Source organism: Nilaparvata lugens, chromosome 3 (genome assembly GCF_014356525.2).
Source record: "Nilaparvata lugens isolate BPH chromosome 3, ASM1435652v1, whole genome shotgun sequence".
Taxonomy (NCBI): Eukaryota; Metazoa; Arthropoda; class Insecta; order Hemiptera; family Delphacidae; genus Nilaparvata; species Nilaparvata lugens.
In genome coordinates, this window is record NC_052506.1 from 66,749,882 (window position 1) to 66,760,505 (window position 10,624).

General features: G+C 33.0%; 1 protein-coding gene across 1 annotated transcript in view; it reads left to right on the forward strand.

The window, feature by feature from the left end:
- Positions 1–8,373, forward strand: part of LOC111050435 (eukaryotic translation initiation factor 5B) — a 91,806-nt gene extending 83,433 nt beyond the window's left edge. The window contains exons 20-21 of the mRNA XM_039424364.1: positions 6,968–7,078; positions 7,647–8,373. Of these exons, the coding sequence (XP_039280298.1) occupies positions 6,968–7,075 (108 nt within the window). The 3' untranslated portion in view covers positions 7,076–7,078; positions 7,647–8,373. The remainder of the gene's footprint in view (positions 1–6,967; positions 7,079–7,646) is intronic.
- The last annotated feature ends 2,251 nt before the right edge of the window (positions 8,374–10,624 follow it).

A 10,624-nucleotide genomic window follows, 5' to 3' on the forward strand; every position in this document is an offset into this window, starting at 1 on the left:
TTATTAGTGGAAATATTGTAAAAGTTTTAATTAATATGAATATTTTAAGAGAAAAAAAGCAGAAAATTGATGAAGTGAAATAATTATATAGGAAGATAAGATCAAATTATTGATTAATAAAATGAAGTAGGCTGAAAGTAGATCAGGGTTATCAACTTTCAGTAATATACAGCTGTATGCAGTGGATAATTAAAATAACATGAGTTTATATATATATATATATATATATATAATATATATATATATATATATTATATATATATATATATATATATATATATATATATATATATATTCATACACCCAAACACAAAGCCCATGGTTTTTTATATTTGTAACATTTTATTGTGTTTTATTTGTTTCGTAATTCTGTGTAATTTTGTTTTGTCTTGTTTTGTGTGTTTTTAATGATAAATTGAAATTGAATTGAAATTGAAGTGTATAAGCCAGTATATATTGTAATGTACATAAATAAAGTACTCAATCAATCAATCTATTTTGGTAGAGAGTTAGTGGGAAGGATATTTTGAATATTCTTTCCGAATAATGGACATTGATATGTCCAAAGCTCCGCCAATTTATGTAGATGCATAACAATATTATCTTTAGTTATTACAAATTGCTTTTTTCGTTTCATATAGAATAGAATAGAATAAGTTTTAATGTAACCGCTTCTGAGGTCTTCAGAAGCATTACCTCCGTCACAATGTACAGCAAATGTCACACTTACAATACAATAATTGGAAAGATACTATTCTAAAAGAACTACAATATCATGATGTATTAATATCATCTCCAAAGAAAGAAAGATATTAAATATATATATATATATATATATATATATATATATATAATATATATATATATACAAATATAAGATATTCTGGTCTTGAAATATAATGCAGTCACACAAATAAAAACGAACAAACAGAAATGAAAAGTAGCAGTAGTTGATACAGTATTTACTTAATGTAGGTACCTCAACATAATATTAATAATTTTACAAAGTCCTAGCCAGTTCATGGAACTCCTGGAAAGTGTAAATGGGGTTACTGATATCAGGAATATATTGAGCCTCTGCTTGAAAACTAGATTTGGCAAACCTCTAAATTGTTCAGAGAGCATATTAAAAAGCTTCACACCAATGAATAGAAATGTTTTTTGCGTGCTAGAATACTCGTAGCGGCTGGTGATCAAATTGTTCCTGCCTCTAGTCTGATGCTCATGGGATACTCCCTGCTCAACAAAACCATTCAAATTCTCCTTCACATAGGTCAGACACTAAAGAACAAAAATCGAGGGAAATGTCAGTATTTCAATAATATACAGTTCAATAATTATTTTCTTAGTCTATATTATGTAAATTCATCTATGATTTTGCTGTATTGTAAGCTATTTTATATAATTGTATAAGCCAGTATATATTGTAATCTATATAAAGTACTCAATCAATCAAACTCTCTCTCCTGTGACGTCTGACGTGCATGCCTTTATGGAGTTTTTGGTTCATTTCTTGTAAAAGTGGTGGAATTTTGTCTTATGCTTATCATCAAGTTTCTTGAAATCCTTGAAAGTCTAGTCATTTATTCTGAAATTTTAAATTCTCAATTCTGCAAGTCTAGTGTCCGGTTTCACAAAGCTCGGCCAAGACATTTGAACATGGTCAAATCAGATACGGGTTACAACGACTGCTCTGGATCATATGCTTTCTATGGCGTTAGTTGCTATCAATAATTCCAGTCCACACTTGTGATTGTGAATCATACCTGGCTTGACAATGTTTAAATGTCTTGACAGAGCTTGGTGAAGCCGGACATAGTAATTCTCTAATTCGAAAATTCAAAATTCTAGTCTGGTCATTCTGAAATTCTAGATTCTGAGCTCTACGAGTTCTTAAGTAACATTGATTTTTCCACCAATCGTTGGAAAGCTATAAGGATAAAAATGTGAAAGAATGGAGGCAAAATGTTTTTTTTCAAACATAGAAAAAAATAGAATTATAATTTGTAGCAAATTTTGTATTGAATGGTAATATTCGTAAAATACATTTAAATGTATGCGATAAACTAGAAAATTGTACTTTTAAACCACCCCCACCCTCTGTGCTAAATCATGGAAGTTTATGTTGATGCTTATCATCAAAGTTGTTGAAATTCTGCGTCCAAAGAGTGTTATGCAATCACTAACTTGTTCATGGATTATTGCCCCTTAAATGACCACTTTTCTCTTTGTTCATCAATTCTTGTTGTTTTATAACAAATTTCCTGAAATCTTGTTTCATTCTAGCCCCAGGACAAGAAGGAATGGATTCAATTGAATGAAATATTCTCCAAGCAATGAATAGACCCAATAAAGAACGCTTGAACAATAATTTACTTGTATTTACATACCGCGAAAGTTTTCTGCCAGAGAGCCAAGAGTCTCATTTTAGAAGAAATAAATCTATTCGAAATGAAGATTACTTACATAGAATATGTACAATAACAGACTGTCCATCAAATTAATGCATTTAATTTAGCTGGTTTCATTTGCTGGAATCCGCTGGCTTCTTCTCTTCAGAGCATACTTCCAGAGGCCTGTCAGCCAGTTCTAATTTTCACCATTCAAACAGTCCATCAACTTCAATAATAAGGCGAATTCTTCCAACCGGAAACTCCGGAATCCCCCTAATGCTATCTCCAAAATTACATAAAGAACACTTGCCTTGAATTTAAAAAAAATTATGCTAAGAGATGTTTAGTGCAAAAGTGCCGAATCATTTTTTATCACTTGTATAAACGAATCATTGAAGTTATTGTATATCTTCTAAAAAAGAAGAAAAAAATATTCTATCATCTCTACAATACCCCACCGACCACTCAAAAAATAATGTCTGAATTATTCGGTATGTAAATTCAAAGATCTATTAAATAAGAATTAAAATTCAAAAATGTATTTTTTAATTTCAGATAATTTTAATGGTTGAAAAACAAGATTTTCAAGGAACATCAAATTTCCAACGTTTGAACACACAAACAATTCAACGAAATGTTTATACCAATTCGGCATAAAATTGGGTCGGCCACGTGTATTCTTTGACGCATGTAGCCACGTGCAGAAGTGGGGGTGACGTCACAAGTGACCCAAGTTCATTCAGAATTCGGGGCACCCGGGCCCGGGCCAGGCTGCCCCATTCACCCTAACTCATACAATCCATTCAAAAATCTTTCCTGCCCAATACTGCCGCCTCCCAATTTCTAAGCAAACAAATTTTCAGTCTTTAGATTGTCAAGTCGAGATTCTCTTCAACCGAATAAATTTATTACATTCTATTTACACTGCTCTAAAGTATAAATTCTATTGTAATATTCTCCACTCTTTTGCAATCAAGTTCTGGGTAGAAATTATTCTAGAACACTTGTAAATCAGTTACTGATTCCGTTATTTCAGTGTACTTTGTTTGTCCCTCTCCAATTGAATTATAATTAAATAATCCCTTGTTAATTCAATTAATAAATACAATAATTATTATATTTGGGGCTTTTACATAGAAATTTAGAAGCTCTTCATTATTACAGGATAAAGGCTTCCACACACTAGAATATTTACTGTGTAAGGGAGACTTTATTATAGCACTTGCTACATCTTCTTTCAGCGTCTTAATTTACGCTATCAAATCATTCCACCTTTATGATAAAAACATATTGTTCTTTTATAACTCTTTTGAAGAAGACTTTGTATATTGCAATTGCAATCTATTGAATATTCTTCATGTTTTAAGACATCAACTGAACAATCATCTTCTAATGATGTTATCAAGGTTTAGTAAATGTGGATGTAACGCTGGCAGTTGACGTCAAATGAATATTAGTTCTCTAAAATATTTTGTATTGAGTCATTATCAGAGGTTGTTATTTAATTCACTAGGATCTGTTTTTATTCATGATACAGCTAGTTTATAGTCAATGTTTGCAACTTCCTGCTTCCTTTCTCTATCTGTCAATATTTACCTCTCTCCAAATACGATATTTGAGGACCGAATATGGTATCCCAACAACTCTAATGAATAGAACAAACAAATAGCGAATTCACTATTTGTTTCCTCAAATGTTTTTTTGTCAAAGAGGTATTTAAATTCCAGCAAATTTTACTTCTAACGTTATGAACACCAACCTTTTACATGATACAAAAACTTCCTGCATGAATCTCTTTTTCTTGAGTTACATTATTTGCACATGCTGCTAAGGATCCGTTAAATGTTTCATTGTACAAGTATCATGTGAACAGTCTTCACGTATCTGAACACGAACCTTACAAACAGTAAGGAATCAATTACGCTTTCCGTTATCCCGTAATCCCTTACAAGTAATTTATTCATAGCGAGCAAACTTTGTTCAGCTCTTGAGCCTAATGTGTCTCATCCATTCACTTGAACAAAGTTGCCGTGAATGGAATCGCAGTGAAAGGGCTGAAAGTTCATCCACGTGACCTGGTTCTGACGTCATTCCATAAACCAATGACGTCATATACTGCCACGTGTATACCATCCTAGAGCTTTTAATTCCGCAGTCTATAAGGTTCATCCCCTCACTTGGGGTGATTTAGGATGTAATTAGATTGATAAATTACCGTCGATTCAGCTCAATGTGACTTATTCAGAGAAAGTCGAGAACCTTCAATTTCACTCTTCATTAGATCATTGATTTCATGCTCTTCCAGGACACCCAGTGTTCTACAGTCCTACCTAATAAATTTCTGAATTGATTCCTCAAATTTTATATTGATAAATATTGATTCACATTGACTGGTTTAAAATCCATTTATTGTTAGTTGAATATAAATCTTACCTGTTCTCTCTGGAACCCGGAAATTTATCCGCAAAAAAATTAACAATGCAATTTTTATCGTTAATACTCATTCCGGTTGCACAAAAGCTGGTTAAATTTTTATCGTGATCAATTTCACGAGAACCAATCGAAGATGCCTATTTTTCGGAAAAAGCCTTCGCTGATTGGTTCACATGAAATTAATCACGATTATAATTTAACCGACTTTTGTGCAACTGGGCCTCTGTGTGCTCTGTACAAAGCTAAGCAAAAGCAATGCATTAGCTTCATCTTCAATCAACATCTGAGGACTAAGTGAAGAATTGTTACGCTCATGTCGGTGACGTATACCTTACCTACATCATACTGGTCCACTTTACATTACCATATTAATAAGTGAACGTCGTTATAGACGTGAGCAGTTTAAAGAGAAATGAAATAAGGAAATTCATTATTTAGTCATAATTTCCTTACAGATTTATTTATTTCCTCATAGAGTTATTATTTCCTCATAGAGTTATTTCCTTATAGAGTCTTAAGTCAATCGTCAGAATTGAATCGTCATTGAGTTGAATATTTGTAGCTTCAGTAAAAACTTGGATGAATTAGTTGAACCAGACAGCGTTTTTCAGGTACGTGTGGGAGTTATACGATCTGTATGGATGGAAATAGAATCGGGAAAATCGGTGAAGAAATCTGAAGAAATTAATGCATTAGGGAAGGAGGGAATGCTCACTCGTCCTTCGCAAGGGATGAAGTAAATAGGGCGAACAGTTGGCTCGATAATAGCGCGTCCGTGAATGGAGCACCCCTTTCGTATCTTGTCAATGTAGGCCACGGCTCTCCCTCGCTGTTTGTTGGTTGTTCATTCATAAAACAAAATCCGCCTCCGCTTTATTGAACGGGCTTTCTTTCTCTGTCTTCCTCCTTCCATCGCCATTTGAATGCAACACAACCCCCCCCCCCCCAATGGCAATCTGTGTTTGCATGATCGGCTGCTACCTGCTAGCAACACACTCTTTATTTTTTGCATTGGAAATATTGGATTTTTACAGACACTTGACCTACAGGTAAAATAGGACCCTTCAAATAATAAAAATAACTTTCCGAATGAAATTGTTGACCTTAGGAATAATAGAAAACTTGGTGAGATTGGTGAGAATCCCAGTAGAGATGAAAATATTTAGTATTTCATTCCTAACAATAATGGAATTCTGGAATTCCAATAATGGATATTTACCAATAAGAATTCTACTGGAATTCTTACCAATAATGATCTTGATATTGTAGGCCATTCAAGGTGATCCTTAATGACTTGGGCCCGGTTGCACAAAAGCCTGTTAAATTTTAACCATGAATTTCACGAGAATGTTTTTTTATAAAAAAATTATAATAAATATAAAAATAGATAAATATATAATAATCACGATTAAAATTTTCCCGACGTACGTGCAACTGGCACTCAGGCTCTTATTATAAAAGCGGGTATGTTCAAAGCAGGTTGTAATGTTCTATGTACATGATTTGAAAGTCTATTTACAAAATTGATTTCTATTAACATTTCAAGTGAATACTTTAGCCAAATGAAACATTTAATTTTTTTTTTTTAAATTATTATTATTGCATATTTGATTTGAAACATTAATTTGATAGACATTGAAAATTAAAAATTTTCATTCTTTACAACACTAAGTTAGTTTTCCAAATCTTGAAACTTTTATATTTTTCGTCAAAATAGCTATTTATGTATTAAGAGCGTAATGCGCGACATTATTGCTCGCGCAAAACAGTTATCATGTGACGCGAAGCGAATTACATACAATTTTTTTCAGCCCAAACCTGTTAAATCACTTATATCGGCGGAGTTACAATTACTGTACCGACTTTTTAGGTTAAGATCTGACCTTTTGGCGAGCTGCTTACCATCACCTGATCAGTGAGCGTAAAGAAACTCTTCTGCGCATGCGCGAATGATTTGCGAGCGTAAAGAAAATTTACTGCGCATGCGCGGATAGTTAGCGAGCGAAAAAGTAGATTCTCCTCAGAAATAAGCTGTTTTACGAGGAGAATTGAGTATGTAAATTCTTTCTTTACGCGCAGTTGTAGAAAAATATAGACTATTTATCTCAATTTCTAACTTAACTTCCTTTCTTATGTTACAGATAAGCAGACAGTCAATAGATGCTTGCAAAGATTATTTCAGAGATGATCTTATCAAGGCAGATTGGCAGCTAATGGTCGAACTGAAGAAACTTTTCGAGATTCTATAGCAGGTAGCCTATTTGTTCAGATAACTCTTATTCATATTTTCCATTCGTAGGCACGAATGTTTCCTTGGGATGGAAAGTTGAATTTTCTGTGTTCTGCTAAGTTTTCTCTGTAGTACAGTAGTTAAACTAATTGTTGTCTAATCAAGAAAGTTATTTTAGTTCGCAATAATCAAGACGGTTGATATAAACTGAAGGAATTTTTGAGATGTAAATTCATTCTTGACACACCGCTATAGCAACTTTAAATGAGTTCTTCATACTCTAAAAATGTCTTCATACTCTGCTTCAACTCTGGCAGAATTCTCAGTTTTTGTTGAAAATTTATTCACTCAAGTTATTTTTTTATCAAGAAATTATATTTTTCGTGGATGCTTTCAAATACGAAAATATTAGATTATCTATAAGCCTATTGAAACTGTGATTTAATAAAGTTTGAATATTTAATAAAGACATGATATAATTTGCTAATATTTCCTAGTTCTGGTGATGAATATAAATAACTATTTGAACTTTCTATGAATATTAGATTCAACCATCTTCGAATTCAAAACTTTGCAATTCAATTTTTCAGGCTGTGGATTCCTCTAGTCACGTCTACAAGATGCTTCATTTTTTCTTAGCCGAAGTCATTTCCATGAAGGTGTGAAAGTTTTCCTCTTCCCACAGAAGAATCTCACAATTCAACCTCAATATTACAATTTTTTTCAGTATTTGCTTCACAAGTTTCAGTGCTTGGAAAAATTAAACCTTGGAAGGCTGCAGAATTTCCTCGAACAATATTTTTAGGAATCGTGTTGCAAAATTATAAACTGGAAATAATTGGAAAATAAATATTTTACAATTTTCAAGAAAGTAAAAGGTTAGTTCTAAGATTTTTTTGTATGCAAATTTAAAAGAATATTACATTCAACATTCTTAATATAAATTGGAAGCTTGATGTCAAGATGTTTGTTCATGAAAATATTACTTATATGGATATTTATCCATTCATTCACTCAATCTTTTCTCAAATAAATAAAATCTTTTCTGTATTAAATAAATCAAAGTTAGTGGGGTTCATCTAAATGAAAATAAATATATGAATTAATGTTGATTATTTGCATAAAAATATGAAGGAAAATTTTAATTTCCAATAAAATACTAGTAGCATTCTCTATTTTTCATATCCATGTATTGTAATAACACACAAATGTTTTATTTGTATGTGTGTATTTTTTTCTATTCGAAGGTTTTTTGCCGTCAACTTGGGTAATCATAATCAAGTCGCTAAAGGAATAATAAAATTTTACAAGCCGAAACTGTTTACAATTTTTTTTTTATCATTTGTCCCTCAGCAAACCATTTTTTCATCTTCTTGTGTGATCGACATTATTATTTTTTGTCCCTCATTGGAGGATGAAATAAATTTATTTTTGAAAATAGTGAAGATCACTATATGTCTTGGTTTTGTATGTACAGTCCGCATTTGGCCAGCCAGCTACCTGGTTTTGTGGCCGGATTGAACTTTCGTTTCCGTTTAAATTGATTTTCCTCAATTGAGGAAAATAATGGAAAAATCATCCAAGCCTGGGTTGCACAAAAATCTGTTTAATTTGAATCGTAATTAAATGACACGAGAACCAACTAGAGAAGACTTTTTTCGGAAAAGCCTTTTCTGATTGGTTCTCTTTGCGTTCTCATGATTATTATTTAACAGGCTTTTGTGCAACCGGGCCTAAATCTGGGAAATTTGCTTTGTTGCCATATCGATTACTATATAAGTAAATCAAGTAATCTAATTCGTTTTCTATTTGAATCCACCTTGGTTGTTACGGTATGATCATCTCTCAAAATCGTTTTGATGTGTTAGAAATAAATTAATGTTAAAGATCCCTAAATTCCCCCTGCTTGTAGTGTGCCCAGAAGGATGTATTCTACTCAATGGGATCAGGTGGTATCACTTTTTAAGCCTTGTACACACGTCCGTACAGATTCGCGCGAACAATCGTATGTACATATGCCTCAACATTCACTGTACGTCCTTGTGGACGCGATCCACGTATGCCTCGACATTCAAAAAGCTATCTGATTTGCAGACGACATGAAGACATGGTAGATGTAGATTTTCTACAACATGACAACAATGGCGTCATTCCATCATTGAAGATAGTTATCACAATTAGGCAATTCATTTGTTGGTTTCCAATATCTATTCTGAATCTCAAAAAAAGAAAATTTCTACAATAATTCCAGAAGTTTTGATGACCTAATCAAAGCACTTAACACTGTCTCACAAAATTGACAGTCTTCTTTAAGGAAATTAGCCATAAATTGAATCAAATACTAAATTGCTGCCTATTTTAAACTAACTCTGCTCATACACATGACAAAACAAGATTCTCCAAAAGATTAGCTTCAAGATTTATCTTTAAGGCAATACTACAGTTCAAAGTTTGAATAAATCTCTCTATAGATAGCCTAGCTATCTAAAACGTATAATATATTGAAGATTAAAATTTTAATCAACAACTCTGATTGATAACATGAAGCAAACACAAGATGATTTGATAGCCACAGTAAAATAATATTTGGGCTATACTTTCTTGTAGGAACCCTGTAGAGAAGCTTTTTTCACTTAAATTATGCAGTTCTAAATTTGTTAATCATGATACAAATTCTATACTCCATGCATGTTTCTATTTAAATATTTGACAATCCACATATCCTACAAAATTACAAAAATCCTACAATTTACAATTAGTTATTGGATCACAATTTGATTTGTCATTCATCAACCTAATTCATTGGAATTAGGTTATGACGCCTTCAATGTTTACGTTTTGCCTCACCCGTATGGCAAAATCGCGTCCACACGTACATTCAATGCTCGCCCGAGGCGCCTTTGAGCACGCCAAAATACCGACAGGGTTCCGGTTCGCCCACATGCCTCAGCGAACAGCGTCCACACGTGCGAATGCAAGCCCATACACGTATGCTCACCCGAGGCAAACGTACGTGTGTACACCGTTTTAAAGTTTCTCAAATAATTATTTTAATTAAATATGGAAAAATGTTTTCAAAAATAAATTGGTTGCTTCTGTATGACGAGTTTTTTTAGTTGATCACTCACTATATTATGCCCGGTCTACAAGACAACAAAATTCATGCAAAGTATGCGTCGTGTAGACGGGAAATCGTTGCAAATTTCTGAGGTTTGAAGGTTTTACTTTCCTTGCCCTATTACCATAGGTAAGGGAAGTATTGCTTTCCGAAAAAAATTAAGATACCCCAATTTCTAAATTTCTATACGTTTCAAGATCCCCTGAGTCCAAAAAAGTGGTTTTTGGGTATTGGTCTGTGTGTGTGTGTGTCTGTGTATGAGTGTATGTGCGTCTGTGTACACGATATCTCATCTCATCTCCCAACTAACGGAATGACTTGAAATTTGGAACGTGAGGTCTTTACAATATAAGGATCCGACACGAACAATTTCGATCAAATGCGATTCAAGATCGCGGCTAAAATGGCGAAAAAATGTTGTCAAAAACAGGGTTTTTCGCGATTTTCTCG